Raw genomic sequence first — 15,130 nt, 5'->3', positions numbered from 1 at the left:
TCTTATGGGCAAAGAAGGAAGTCAAAGTGCAGCGAAGAGGGAAAAAAAGCACAGAGCGTGCTAAAGAAGCGGCCGTGAAACCCCAGGCGCCATCAAACCACAACACACCCACTTGTGAACGGGTGATTTTTACATTGCAAACTTCCTGTTTCAGAAAGATTGACGAGCGAAAGCAGTGCACAAGTGAAAACGGTGACTAGAATGTAAAAACATAAAAAATATTCAGGCGAACTAAAACATCAGAAGGAAATTTCAGGTTTTTAAATGTGGCTTCTGAAGACAGAAATTTTGCTCAGTCTAAAATTTTTACATGTAAAATGTGGGGCATACTAGACTATGGACAGTAAGACTATTACAAGTTTCTGGTCCGTGTGTGTGTGTGTGTGTGTGTTTTAACACATAATGGAGGTCATCACTGATTCTGAAAAGAATCCGGGGGGGGGGGGGTGATGAAAGAACAGAAAATAGGTGAATATATAAAATGTCAAAGAGTAAAAGTAAGCAAAGTCCAGATGATATGTCAGGATGTAACAGGAAAAATTATGCCACCCGTTAATGTTATTGATATTTATTGCCGACCATTTTCACAATGTTTTGTAGCTTTTACCTGCAGAAATACCTGCGGAACCTTTGGTCCGTACCGTTTCTGACCGAGCACAGCCGGGCCGGGAACACTTTCAGTGCTTCCGGTCAACGAGTATCATCATTACCGAAGTTACCAGCTTGTATTTCAGGGTTTACTTTCATGATAAAACAGATTTTAAGCGCTGTGGAAAGACATACATTGATTAAACTAATATTATTTAATAATAATAATTCATTCATTAAAGTAAAGACGAGGAAAATGTCTTAATTTGAAGACGGACCAAATTCACTTCCGGTGACGTCACAGGAACTCGATAGCGTCGCGCGCTCGCTGTAAACACCGACAAGCTCCAACATGGCGGCTCCCTGCGCGTAGCTCAGCTCGTCTTGTTGTTTGCGTCCCAGAGTTTCATATAAAAGTCTGCGGGCTGCGTTAACATGGTCGGGAAGATAAAACACGTCCGGCAGAAGATTCACCAGGAGGCGGTGAAGCTGAGGCCCAGCGGCCTCGCGCATCCCCGGGCCCGGGTGCCGGCGAGTCCCGCGGAGAACGAGAGGATCGCCGCCTCGAAGCGTGTAGAAAAGGTGCGTCAAAACGCGGGTTTGAATTAAACTAGCGCGGCGTTTAACGCTTTTGACGATAGGGTACAATGGACTGAATTAGTTAGAAGCCATTTAACTCGCTTTTAACACTTCAACTTGAATAAAGTTGAATAAAATGAATGAAAACTTTCCCCTTCCAGGCCCTGCCGGAGAGCCCCTTTCCCGCTGGGATCTTTGCAGGCACTGAAATAACTCCAGAGGCGCTGGTGCAGACGCTGAAGTTCGACACGCCCCCAGATACACCTGATCAGAAAGGTAAGACGTGTCAATAGTTACGCATTTATTTTAGTTGTCTCAGTCGGAACTGCTGGACGGGGTCCAACGTTTGCAAAAAAATTAGATTAAAATATGAATAAATTGATATATTAATCAGGAAATTGGGAGGGGGGGGGCTAAATAATAGGAACCACCAGTTCCTTTGTCTTTGCCACATTGAGCTGAATCGGTGGACCTCAGGAGGACAAAGCCCCCATCCAGGGGGGGTCAACGTGGACTCGGTGGAGGACTGTCAATATCTGGGGAGTCCCCTCTCCGGTCCTCCCTTGCGCACCTCCAGATTCAAAATGCTGCGGGTTACCTGCGCACTTTAGAATTCATTGTAAGAATATTTTACTTGTTTTTAAATCTTTTAAATGCCTTCCTCTCTGAGCTCCGTTGCTGCTCAGGTTGCTCTTCTGTTTTTAGATTTGTTGTTTCCATTTTTATTAGCGGTGTGACGGTACGCTAAAATTTCATTTCTGTTCTCAAAATAAATAGAAGCGACCCATTTTGGGTGATATTTCAAATAAATTAGACTGAAGTTTTTAAAAACATTGTATTGTAACAATTTAAAAATCGTAATAAAATAATTTATAAGTTAAAACTGTAAACTTTGAACACTTAGCAGCAACAGCCTGAATAAGACAAATGTAACTACACTATTTTGACACTATTATGGTGATTTTGGGTCATTATCAACCCAAAAACAGCTAAATAAATAGTAAATAGGGTCCGACACGCAGAGGCGTCCGTGCGGAAACTCGTCCAGGACTTTAGTTCCGCACGGAGCGCTTGGATCCCGCTAGTAATAAATTTAATGAGAAAAAAAATGCATAAAACCGAAATGGTACGCAAGTAACCGGACATGAAACGTTACACCCAAAATCTTTGTGTATTTATCTGCAGCACTTTGGTTCATCTTTTAGTTGTTTAAAGTGCTTTATAAATAAAGCCGAGCTGCACACAATCAGCAGAAACACATTTATCAAATGCATTCATTTCTCATTTGTGAGTGACCTACGTAAACCAGGTTAAAGGCATGTGACGGTTCTTCGGTTGAGCCGCTTTAAAGAAGAGAAACTTAAGACCTAGCGCAGCAGCGTATCTGATCGCACCATTAGTTCATTAGTGAAAAGGACTGAACCCTGAAACCTGATTCCCAAAAGTCCAAATAATTCCACCAGATCAAATGTGCTATTTCTGTTGAGTGGAATTAATATCGGATGAGGTGTTTGAATAAACGAAGCATCATTATATATTCAACAAAACACACCAACTAGAAGCACCTTTTAGTTTATTGTTTAAAGACAGCGACATCAGAAAGAAACTCTAGAACATTATAGTAGAAGTTTCGAGCGCCCGATCACAGTAACTGTTTTTGTATTTTTACCCGACAGTGCAGTCTTACGTTACGTACAGGAGGTTCAGCTAGACTTTAGATTGTGAATAAATTACGGCATAGAAAAGAGATCGCGATTAAGAACCATTTCATCATCGGTAGAATCAAAGTTAATCACAGAAGCATAATGTCGGTTATTCAGACAAGGTAGAATCTAAGTGACGCCAAAAAAAGAACACAAAGTTGGGGTTGTGGTTGTTTCAGACTTAGTATTCTTCCCCCTCTTCCTCCCCTTCGTCTCCGACGCTGTCGGTTCCCACCTCTTCGTAATCCTTCTCGAGGGCAGCCATGTCCTCTCTGGCCTCCGAAAACTCTCCCTCCTCCATGCCCTCGCCGACGTACCAGTGGACGAAGGCTCGCTTGGCGTACATCAGGTCGAACTTGTGGTCGAGTCGAGCCCAGGCCTCGGCGATGGCGGTGGTGTTGCTCAGCATGCACACGGCTCTCTGCACCTTGGCCAGGTCTCCTCCAGGAACCACGGTGGGGGGCTGGTAGTTGATGCCCACCTTGAAACCAGTGGGACACCAGTCCACAAACTGAATGGTGCGCTTCGTTTTAATGGTGGCAATGGCCGAGTTGACGTCTTTGGGCACCACGTCGCCGCGGAATAACAGACAGCACGCCATGTACTTGCCATGGCGGGGGTCGCATTTCACCATTTGATTGGCTGGCTCAAAACAGGCATTGGTGATCTCTGCTACCGACAGTTGCTCATGGTAGGCCTTCTCTGCGGAGATTACCGGGGCGTAGGTGGCCAAGGGGAAGTGGATTCGAGGGTAGGGCACCAGATTGGTCTGGAACTCTGTCAGGTCCACATTCAAGGCGCCGTCAAATCGCAGGGAGGCTGTGATGGAGGAGACGATCTGTCCAATCAGCCTGTTGAGGTTGGTGTAGGTGGGACGCTCAATGTCCAGGTTCCTGCGACAGATGTCGTAGATGGCTTCGTTGTCCACCATGAAGGCGCAGTCGGAGTGTTCCAGGGTGGTGTGGGTGGTCAGGATGGAGTTGTATGGCTCCACCACAGCCGTGGACACCTGGGGAGCTGGATAGATGGCAAACTCCAGCTTGGACTTTTTCCCATAGTCAACAGAAAGACGCTCCATCAGTAGGGACGTAAAGCCAGAGCCTGTTCCTCCGCCGAAAGAGTGGAAAATGAGAAAGCCTTGGAGACCTGTGCACTGGTCGGCCTGCAGAAAGAAATCTAGAGTTTGTGAGTTATGCCCAAACGGGAACTGGAAGAACTTACGGGAACACTGACCAGTTTACGGATCCTGTCGAGAACAAGGTCGATGATCTCCTTCCCGATGGTGTAGTGACCCCGGGCGTAGTTGTTGGCAGCATCTTCCTTCCCGGTGATCAGTTGCTCAGGGTGGAAGAGCTGGCGGTAGGTTCCTGTACGGACCTCGTCTGGAAAGAACAAACTCCAGATCAATGTAGAAAGGGCACTTCTTCATCCGTAATGGCGTCGGAAAAGGTTTTCAGTGACTTTTACCGATGACCGTTGGCTCCAGGTCAACAAACACGGCTCTGGGAACATGTTTGCCAGCTCCGGTCTCGCTGAAGAAGGTGTTGAAGGAGTCGTCCCCCCCTCCAATGGTCTTGTCACTAGGCATTTGCCCATCTGGCTGGATGCCGTGCTCCAGACAGTACAGCTCCCAGCATGCATTGCCTATCTGAGCACCGGCTTGGCCGACGTGGACGGAGATGCATTCACGCTGCAAGAACAAGTTGTTTTAGCTTGGGTGCAATCTCTAAACAAAACGATGTAATCTAGAATCCCAAATTAATTCTGTTATGATTAGCAAGTTCGGAAAAGGATTTTGATATTTACACCGGTTAAACTTCAAAGATCGCGTCTCCGTCTCACAATAAACATGTTTAAATGGAATCTACTGGAAGATCCTCACCATGTTTCCTGTGCTTGCGGTCCCTGGTTCACCCGAGATGAGTGTCTGGGGGAAGTTTCACCCGGTGTCTTGAAGCTGTGAAGCTTTATAGCGCGGCAGCGCTAGGCAACGGCTTCGTGTGTTGTGGTAACTGGAGGAGATGGTGAAACAAACGGCATCTGTTTAACGCCCCCCCCCCCCCCCCAGGAACAATGTCAGTAATCCCCAGAGTGGCAGTGAAATGTGACCTGTAACTGTTCCTTCTATCCAATTACACATTTTGGACTTCAGTCATGCTGTTGTTTAGCTTTAATTGTTAAAACTTGGTGTCTTGCAGGGTTTTGTTTTTTTTGAGTATGAAAACGACCCTCTGCAGGCGTTGCCCCGTTAACCTGAAGCCCAGAATAACAGATCTCTCTCTCTCTCCCAGCCTGACCCGAGTTGGGTTTTGTTACAGGTAACCATCGTATCGCCCCTTTGATGAAATGCTAAAGAATAGCATTAGTGGCGTCTGACATTTCAGAGCAGTGCTTCCCCTTGAGCCGGTTGCACATCATGAATTGCTCCACAGTAGGAGACCAATTCATGATGTGCAGCAGGCTCATTCCAGTTATAGCTTAGCTAGAACGGACGCTAAACCGTCCTTCAGGTTTAGACGCATCAGACAAAATCATCTGCGAGTATTTCTCAAGCTCTCAGCGACCCCCGTCGTCCCAGCTGGTAGGCGTGTTTGTTCCTGGGCTGGACTCTATTGTTCGAGTTCAGTTGGCCGCATTGCGTTTCACCTCTGCATCTCAAGGTCACCTTGGTGATGGAATGACAAACTGCTTGAGAGTCCCTAGTTACTCTTTTGTCAGGCCTTAGTTACGCTCGCATGCCACCCGACCCACCGGCAGTTGGTGTATGCACACTGAAAGGCAAAGAGGTAGGGGGGGGGGGGGGGGGATTAAATGAGCGGTGTCCAGTGACGAGTTGGTGGTTTCTACGGAAACGACAAACACTTCCTCCTGTGAAGTCTTCCAGCTCTTTTCTATGCTGGTAAACAAGGGGGTCAGATAAATAATCTCCGGAGGACCCGTCGTTTATTTTGGGTACACAGGTGGAATATTTGTCTGGTCTGGGTTGCTCCAAAGTACACAAGAAAGATGTGGATAAATGAAGTTTCTTGTTAAGTTTGTCCCCTCCCCCCCCGGAGTGATGATTTATTATTATCAATCATCATCATCATCCAAGCTAATTTACATGAATAAAGGTGTGACACAATTCAACGGTTGATGAAAGCTGGAATTATCGGGTGTCCTGCTTGACCCGACCACCAGGGGGCGGCACTAGCAAATGTGTGAAAGTGTCAGGTGTTTGTGAAGTCACTGATTCACCTGCTTAATTCACCATTTATACCAAATTGAGACCTTTTCAAAAAATCATATCTGGTAACACTCACCAATTCTTTAAATATATCTTCTTGAATGGCGAAAACTTTCTAAACTATTTTCTCTGTATATTAATGTGTTTATCTTGATGAATTTATGATATTGTACTCTGCAAAATGATGCATTTAGTTGTAAATGTGGAGGAATGCGGCCGTTCGGTGGAAGTGGGACATCGTGTTGTTGTAGGTGTTGTATCCTCCGGCCACTAGATGGCGTGGGGGACTTGAGACTTTCAGGAAAGGGTTTCTAAGTATTCCTGCGGCGACTATTGAAGGTGGTTGTGAAGCATCCTTCCCGAGGCGAAGCGGGACTCCTGGCTGGCTGAATGGACGGAGACGTGTCCGACGGTGGGCGTCGGCCTGGAAGTTATTTTAAAAGGAATCATCTTCGCTTCTCACCTGCTGATTATTGACGAGCAAAGTGTCAAAACCAAACGTCCCATTTTCTTACAATTAGCCCAAAAGTCAAATCATTTTGATCCAATTATTATCATTATAATCATCACGTTTACGTTCCGTTATATGAATCTGGCCAGAAAGCAGTTCAGTCATTTGATTGGTTGAATTGACTGCGATCTCTGTCTGCAGTTGGATTAGAGGTTTCTGGACCCCCCGAGGGGGACGTGACTCCTTTTTATTCTGAGGTCGCCCCCCCCCCAGGCTGCCCCTCGTCCCTCCTTTCATTTACATGAGCCCGTCTTCTCCTGCTCCGTGTTCATCGGCCGGAACTACATTCCTTTAGCTGGCCTCTTAGCAGCCATATCTCTTGAGTTTTTATCTGGCGCGCGGTTCCAGGCTGACGGGGGGGGGGGGGGGGGGGGGCCGAGATGAACCCTCTGGCCGATCTGCATCCAGATAATCAGCAGCTCCTTTTCCTCCTTCGTTCACAAGTCAAATAAGAAGAACATTAGCAAAAACGTTTTAGTGTGTGCAAAAAAACAAAAAAACCTCCCCTCCCCGGTTACCACGGTAGCGCCCCCTGCAGCATCTGTTTGCTAACTTGTGGAAAAAAGGGTCGAAAATGTGACCGTTAAACCAAATGAAAGGAAACGGCAGCGCATCGGTGAAGAGTAAACGCTTTAATTAGGAATTATTAGTCAACAAAAAAACGACCGGAGACGGCGACAAACGTGTAAACGTGTCGTCTGCAGATGTTTCTCGTTTTGCATGTTTTATTTTCTTTTGGTTGACTTGCCTGTTTTTTTTCTGGTCGTCATTTGACCCTTGTCAGCCACCATACAGCTGCGGTGGTGAGACTTTAAGATGAAACAATGTAACGTACTGCGGCGTGTTTGTCCGCGGACACATCAGCGATGTCTTTAGGCCACGCCCTCCCTCATTACATAAACACACAGAGTCTGATTTTTGTACAACTTGGAGGAAAATAGGCCTAAAAATTGAGACCATTCAATGAATCATTCCTGGATGTTCTCAAGGTGTCCCCGAGAGCGTCCTTCATCATGTGTTCCTCATCCTCAACTACCGACCTCTTCATCAATCCAGCCCGGGTGGGGGGGGGGGGTTCTCCAGCCAGCCAATCACAGCTATCTGTTTCACCTACCAGCAGGAAGACGATGCCCCCGATGGGATCAGCGTGGTGGTAAAGCCCCCCCCCCCCCCCCTCATCTCTCTAATGAGAGATCGGGTTTCTCACCTCTACCCGCCGTCAGCAGCAGATGCCTAATCTGTCCGTCCCATCAGCCTGTTCTTCCTGCAAACACCGTTGTTTCACGCTGTGGTGGCAGATAAAGGATCCGCGTGGAATGTGCAGCGACCGCGAGCCTGTCGGGGGCGACGCCCGGCGACGGCGCCCGGCGACGCCACAGCAGCGCTCGGATACCTCAATCACACATTGTCCCATAAATCTGTACCACCACCCAGCGAACAGGCCGCCCGGCCTTCCCGTCGCCCGCTTGTGTGTGTGTGTGTGTGTGTGTGTGATTAGCTAGCCCCTCCCCCCCGGCTGCTTCGGCCAGTCACGTATCTCTTTGTGTTCTCGCAGGAGGAGGTGAGCGGAAAGTGAAGTCAAAGAAGGAGAAGATGAAGGAGCGGAGGGAGCGATGGCTGAACAGTGAGTTCCTGAGCAGTTAGCACGATGGACGCTAACTGCGCTAATGTGGCTCCGCGCTAAAGTGATAGCCCCGCCCCCCTCCGTCATCACCGTCTCCTGTAATTGTGATCACGCCTGTAACCGTAGCCCTTCCGCTGAGCCAGTCAATCCAACGGGTAACGCAAAACACACCCGGCCCCCGGGGGCGGATAATTAGGCGCTAATGTTCCCATCCGTCCCGACGTCTGGCCGTTTTCCGGAATACGAAGAAATCCGATCTTTTGTGCGACGACCGAGACGGGAGGACCAGAGTGGAATTCGACCTTCGCTCGGGATAGTTTGCGCGGAAGTTTTAGTCCAGGTAGACCCGGATGCAGGTAAACGGGATGCTTCTGTTTCCGTGGCAACAGAAACGCGGAGTCTTTTTAAAGTCTGATGGACATTTACGACGTGTTTTATTGCGTCTGGTCTGGAAACTTTCCTGAATGCTCCAGCGGATTCTCTTTCCTGTTGCTGTAACTCCGCCCCCCCCCCCCCTCCTCTTCCTCCTCAGAGATCAGCTCCATCAAACTGGCCAAGGAGCAGCAGGCGGCGAAGGCGCGGAGGCAGGCCGCTCCCGTGGTCGGAGACATGAGGCCGCTGGCCGACGCCCTGCCGGAGCTCTCCCTGCTCATCGCCCCCGCCGCCACGGCCCCCACCGCTCGCCGAAAAAGCAGGAAGAACAAAGCGTAAGTTTCGACGGCGTGATGATGATGGCCGGCGTTGGTTTTGACGAGCCGCTGAAGGGGTCATAGATGATGGATGGATGCGTGACGACGGTTCGATGACGTCATTTCCTGTTGTAATACCTCCAGTGTTGCTACGTGGTCGTAAACAGGCGGCGGCGTTGCGTGACTGTTTGTCCCGTCTCCCTTCAGGCCCGTGAAGCGGCCCGACCCGACGGACTTCAGCCAGATGAAACGGTCGCAGAAACGCAAACTCCTGTAAGAGCCGGCCCCTCGTTTCCCTCCCTGCGGGCCCGTTGCCTTGGAAACGCTCCTTTTACAAAACAATGTTCTTGACCTCAACTGCAGGGAGACGGAGAGCCTCCGGTTCAGCGACGCGGTGAAGACCCTCTCGGCCAAGATGAACCCTCTGGCCGATATCGCCGAGCAGCTGAGGAAGAGGATGAGGCAGGAGGAAGAGCAAGGGCCGGGCTAGCAGCAGCTCTGAGACTGTTTTTGTCAATGAAACGGGACGATGGCGGACCCTGGTGGCCCCTCCGCTGACTGAAGGACTGGTTCATCTCAGGTGAACCAAAGACGACCTTTATCACCCCCCTTTCCTGTTCAGCAATAAATGGACTTTTCTGTGTGCTGTCTACATGTTGGGTTTCTATCTGCTCCGACTCTACATGTTGGATTTCTATCAGCTCCGACTACATGTTGGATTTCTATCAGCTCCGACTACATGTTGGATTTCTATCAGCTCCGACTACATGTTGGATTTCTATCCGCTCCGACTCTACATGTTGGGTTTCTATCTGCTCCGACTCTACATGTTGGATTTCTATCAGCTCCGACTACATGTTGGATTTCTATCCGCTCCGACTCTACATGTTGGGTTTCTATCTGCTCCGACTCTACATGTTGGATTTCTATCAGCTCCGACTCTACATGTTGGATTTCTGTCTGCTCCGACTACATGTTGGATTTCTATCCGCTCCGACTCTACATGTTGGATAACTATCCGCTCCGACTCTACATGTTGGATTTCTATCCGCTCCGACTCTACCTGTTGGATTTCTATCCGCTCCGACTCTACCTGTTGGATTTCTATGAGCTCCGACTACATGTTGGATTTCTATCCGCTCCGACTCTACATGTTGGATTTCTATCAGCTCCGACTCTACATGTTGGATTTCTGTCTGCTCCGACTCTACATGTTGGATTTCTATCAGCTCCGACTCTATATGTTGGATTTCTATCAGCTCTGACTCTACATGTTGGATTTCTGTCTGCTCCGACTCTACATGTTGGATTTCTATCAGCTCCGACTCTACATGTTGGATTTCTGTCTGCTCCGACTCTACATGTTGTATTTCTATCAGCTCCGACTCTACCTGTTGGATTTCTATCCGCTCCGACTCTACCTGTTGGATTTCTATCCGCTCCCACTCAGAAGACGCGCTGTGGCGTTTGGGTTGCGTGGACAAACGCACAGGTTTTGTTCCCACTGTTCTATTTTCAGTGTTGCGTTCAGAGTCAGATCAGCTCAGTGACTCATCAGCAGTAACCATAGCAACGCCACCGATCCACGTAAATGAGCATCTCGTCGGCAGCACTGAGCCGTGAACTGACTTCAAAACACTGTCAACACGTTGTGGGGTGTCGAGATCACAATGGAAGTCCTCTGCGGGTGGGCGGGGCTTGCTCTCTACAGGCTTCCCTTCCTCCCGCGTGAGGCAGAGGCGTGTCCTTTACATCTCGACGCTCTCCGAGGGCGTGCTTGTTTTTGTTTTTACACTTGACCCTTATTTGAAGCGACTTCTGTCTACCTTGTGTCCTGGTACGACCCTGCTGCGATGGAGGTTCGGCTCCGGCTCCATCAGCGCAAACGACTTTTTGGAGTAAGGATGAGTTTGTGCGTTGATGGAATCCTGTGGCGTCTGATCTTGGCGCCTCACACGTGTGCAAGAAGATGCAACGAGAAATTAATAAATGGCCTCTGGAAGCTATGATTAGATTTAGAGGTAAGAAAAACGTAATCAATACGAGGTTCGGTGTGGCTGCGAGCCATTAGGCTTCATTGATAATGGAAGGGAACGGTGTCGAATTAAAAGTCACCCGAACTCGTCGTTGGCGGCTTTCGTGTTGCGAGAGACCAACGGACGGTTCCTCTGGCGTCGTCAGTCAGACACAGACCGTCTCCACAGGTGGGGACACGTCTTCCTCGAGCTCGCCTTGGACAGGATGTTTAGAGGACTCATTTGACTGCCCGACACTCCGGCGCGGCCGGATGCAGACAAGCGTTGTGGAGAGACCAGGCAGAGTTGGCGCCGACTCGCCGCCAACTGATCCTCAGCGAAAGCAGAGGACGACCTCGGAGAGCAACCTCCAGGTCGGGGAGGAGCTCCTCTTCCTCCTCCGCTTTGAGGGGAGCCAGATGAGGTATTGAGGAGCAAAATTTGAGGGGGGGGGGGGGGGGGGGGGGCTTCTCCTGTGTCGCCAGGGCCACCTCCCCTAAAGCATCAATGCATCAACAGGACTCACCTGAGCGCAGCCCAGAGAGGAGACTCAGAGGAGCTGAGGATGAAGGCGAGAAAGTATATTCTTTACTACTTTAATCAAAGTCACGAGTAAAAGTTAATGCTGCCAAAGTAAAAGCGTGGCAGGCGAGGATCCAACAGAGCGATCAGCAGCAGCTGGATGAATTCACTATTGATGTATTGATCGTGTCCTCTGCTCCCTCTGTCCTGGGGGGCCGAAGCTGACGATTCACCTCGCTGTCTTTGAGTTACTGTGTTTGAGCGCTTTAACGCGCCCCTACTGTCACCTGATATTCAGTCAGCTCAGAGTACAGATGATTGTCTACGAGAATATTCACCCATGAAGACGACAGACGTGGAGCATCGACACTGATGGAATGAAAGGAGAGTCAAAGCAGCAGGAAGTGGCGCGTGTGGGGAGTCAGGCAACACGTTAACATCTGGAAATCAGGCTTCAAGATCATGTTCAATGTGTTAACATCCGGAAATCAGGCGTCAAGGTCATGTTCAACGTGTTGACATCTGGAAATCAGGCTTCAAGATCATGTTCAACGTGTTGACATCTGGAAATCAGGCATCAAAATCATGTTCAACACCTTAACATCTGGAAATCAGGCATCAAGATCATGTACAACGTGTTGACATCTGGAAATCAGGCATCAAGATCATGTTCAATGCGTTAACATCTGGAAATCAGGCATCAAGATCATGTTCAACGCGTTAACATCTGGAAATCAGGCATCAAGATCATGTTCAAGGCATTAACATCTGGAAATCAGGCTTCAAGATCATGTTCAATGTGTTAACATCCGGAAATCAGGCGTCAAGGTCATGTTCAACACGTTAACATCTGGAAATCAGGCTTCAAAATCATGTTCAACGCGTTAACATCTGGAAATCAGGCATCAAGATCATGTTCAACACCTTAACATCTGGAAATCAGGCATCAAGATCATGTACAACGTGTTGACATCTGGAAATCAGGTATCAAGATCATGTTCAACGCGTTAACATCTGGAAATCAGGCATCAAGATCATGTTCAACACGTTAACATCTGGAAATCAGGCATCAAGATCATGTTCAACGCGTTAACATCTGGAAATCAGGCATCAGGATCATGTTCAATGCGTTAACATCTGGAAATCAGGTATCAAGATCATGTTCAACGCGTTAACATCTGGAAATCAGGCATCAAGATCATGTTCAACACGTTAACATCTGGAAATCAGGCATCAAGATCATGTTCAACGCGTTAACATCTGGAAATCAGGCATCAGGATCATGTTCAACACGTTAACATCTGGAAATCAGGCGTCAAGGTCATGTTCAATGCGTTAACATCTGGAAATCAGGCATCAAGATAATGTTCAACACGTTAACATCTGGAAATCAGGCATCAAGATCATGTTCAACGCGTTAACATCTGGAAATCAGGCATCAAGATCATGTTCAACACGTTAACATCTGGAAATCAGGCGTCAAGGTCATGTTCAACACGTTAATATCTGGAAATCAGGCGTCAAGGTCATGTTCAACACGTTAATATCTGGAAATCAGGCATCATGATCATGTTCAATGCGTTAACATCCGGAAATCAGGCATCAAGGTCATGTTCAACACGTTAACATCTGGAAATCAGGCATCAAGATCATGTTCAACGTGTTGACATCTGGAAATCAGGCATCAAGATCATGTTCAACGTGTTGACATCTGGAAATCAGGCATCAAGATCATGTTCAACACGTTAACATCTGGAAATCAGGCATCAAGATCATGTTCAACGCGTTAACATCTGGAAATCAGGCATCAAGATCATGTTCAACGCGTTAACATCTGGAAATCAGGAATCACACTGATTTATTTCTGCTATGTTATTATAATTAGTAGTAGTATTGTTATTTTATAGAATTAGGAGTAGTAGTAATATCATTATTTTATTGTATTAGTCGTAGTAGTATTAATATCATTACTTTTATTGTATTAGCAGTAGTAGTAGTATTTTATTGTAATATTATTATTAGTAATATTACTTTATTGTATTATTATTAGTAGTAGTAGTAATATTCATTGTCCCAACCGCTTAATCCGTTATCGGGTCGCGGGCCAAGCTGGAGCCAATCCCAGCAGTCAATGGGCGAGAGGCGGGGCTACACCCTGGACAAGTCACCAGTTCATCGCAGGGCAACACAGAGACAGACAACCAGCCACACACACTCACTCACACCTACGGACAATTTAGCGTCTGTATTATTATTATTAGTAGTAATATCATTATTTTATTGTAGTAGTAGTATCATTATTTTTATTGTATAATTATTAGTAGTAATATCATTATTTTTTATTGTATTAGTAGTAGTAATATTGTTTTATTGTATTAATATTAATATTATTTTATTGTATTATTATTATTATTAGTAATATCATTATTTTATTGTATTATTATTCGTAGTAATATCATTATTAGCAGTAATATCACTATTTTTATTGTATTAATAGTAGTAGTAGTAGTATTTTATTGTATTAGTAGTTGTAGTGTCATTATTTTATTGTATTATTATTAGTAGTAATATAATTATTTTTATTGTATTAGTAGTAGTATCATTATTTTTATTGTATTAGTAGTAGTAGTAGTATCATTATTTTATTGTAGTAGTAGTATCATTATTTTTATTGTATTCGTAATAGTAGTATAATTGTTTACTTTGATTATTAGTAATAGTTACAGTAGCAGCAGTATCATTATTTTATTGTATTAGTAGTAGTAGTATCATTATTCTATTGTATTATTAGCAGTAATATTATTATTGTTGTGTTATTATTATTATTATGATTATTATTATTATTAGGAGTAGTAGTATTATTTTATTGTGTTAATATTTATTATCATTCTTGTTGTGTTATTATTATTATGATTATTATTATTAGGAGTAGTAGTAGGTAGTATTGTTATTTAATTGCATTATTATTATTAGTAGTAGTATTATTTTATTGTATTAATATTATTAGTAACATTATTGAATTGATTTATTTTATTATTTGTAGTAATATTATTATTTTTATTGTATTAGTAGTAGTAGTATCATTATTTTATTGTATTATTAGCAGTAATATTATTATTGTTGTGTTATTATTATTATGATAATGATTATTATTATTAGGAGTAGTAGTATTATTTTATTGTATTAATATTATTAGTATCATTATTGTTGTGTTATTGTTAATATTAGTAGTAGTAGTATTTTATTGTATTAATATTATTAGTAACATTATTGCATTGATTTATTGTATTATTATTAGTAGTAGTACTATCATTATGTCTTTTGTATTACGAGTAGTAGTAGTATCATTGTTTAATTGTATTATAATGATTCTGATTATTAGTATAAATATTTAATTCTATAATTTACTGTCATCTTGAGGAAATGTGAATCAATAGAATCACTTGAAGACGACAAAATAAATTGATATATTGGATCTACGTTTAAAAAAGACTTGACTAAATGTACTTTATTTCTTTTTGTCTTCAAATTAAACACGATTATTGAACAAACATTTGATATATCTATTTGGATATAATCAGATAAATCATCTCACGGTAGAAAATGAACACACAATAAATGAAGTTCAATTTGATTCTCTGCGTGGAACGTCCTGCACTAACGAGTTCCTCAG

At 45.2% G+C, this 15,130-nt stretch overlaps 2 protein-coding genes across 2 annotated transcripts; one reads left to right on the top strand and one right to left on the bottom strand.

Moving 5' to 3' along the window:
• Positions 1 to 929: 929 nt before the first annotated feature.
• slx9 (SLX9 ribosome biogenesis factor) lies at positions 930 to 9,557 on the top strand. Its single transcript, XM_068756376.1, has 6 exons — positions 930 to 1,170; positions 1,329 to 1,443; positions 8,163 to 8,231; positions 8,764 to 8,938; positions 9,128 to 9,193; positions 9,284 to 9,557. Exons 1-6 carry the CDS (start codon positions 1,024 to 1,026, stop codon positions 9,408 to 9,410), a joined length of 699 nt encoding a protein of 232 aa, XP_068612477.1. The 5' UTR covers positions 930 to 1,023; the 3' UTR covers positions 9,411 to 9,557.
• Positions 3,052 to 11,301, bottom strand: LOC137912028 (tubulin alpha-1A chain-like). The gene is made up of 4 exons (XM_068756375.1): positions 11,281 to 11,301; positions 4,338 to 4,560; positions 4,104 to 4,252; positions 3,052 to 4,032 (listed from the first exon to the last, which is right to left on the bottom strand). Exons 2-4 carry the CDS (start codon positions 4,456 to 4,458, stop codon positions 3,052 to 3,054), a joined length of 1,251 nt encoding a protein of 416 aa, XP_068612476.1. The 5' UTR covers positions 4,459 to 4,560; positions 11,281 to 11,301.
• Between the last annotated feature and the right edge of the window lie 3,829 nt (positions 11,302 to 15,130).

Source organism: Brachionichthys hirsutus, chromosome 24, assembly GCF_040956055.1.
Source record: "Brachionichthys hirsutus isolate HB-005 chromosome 24, CSIRO-AGI_Bhir_v1, whole genome shotgun sequence".
NCBI lineage: Eukaryota > Metazoa > Chordata > Actinopteri > Lophiiformes > Brachionichthyidae > Brachionichthys > Brachionichthys hirsutus.
Note: the sequence above shows the minus strand (reverse complement) of the source record. Positions and strands in the feature narration are given on the sequence as shown.

Coding starts and splice junctions, on each gene's coding strand:
- slx9 (XM_068756376.1), top strand. CDS start 1,024: ATGGTCGGGAAGATAAAACACGTCCGGCAGAAGATTCACCAGGAGGCG. Junction 1,171..1,328: donor CCTCGAAGCGTGTAGAAAAG/GTGCGTCAAAAC, acceptor TTCCCCTTCCAG/GCCCTGCCGGAGAGCCCCTT. Junction 8,232..8,763: donor GAGGGAGCGATGGCTGAACA/GTGAGTTCCTGA, acceptor CTTCCTCCTCAG/AGATCAGCTCCATCAAACTG.
- LOC137912028 (XM_068756375.1), bottom strand. CDS start 4,458: ATGCCTAGTGACAAGACCATTGGAGGGGGGGACGACTCCTTCAACACC. Junction 4,253..4,337: donor CCTGGAGCCAACGGTCATCG/GTAAAAGTCACT, acceptor TGTTCTTTCCAG/ACGAGGTCCGTACAGGAACC. Junction 4,033..4,103: donor TCGACAGGATCCGTAAACTG/GTCAGTGTTCCC, acceptor TTCTTTCTGCAG/GCCGACCAGTGCACAGGTCT.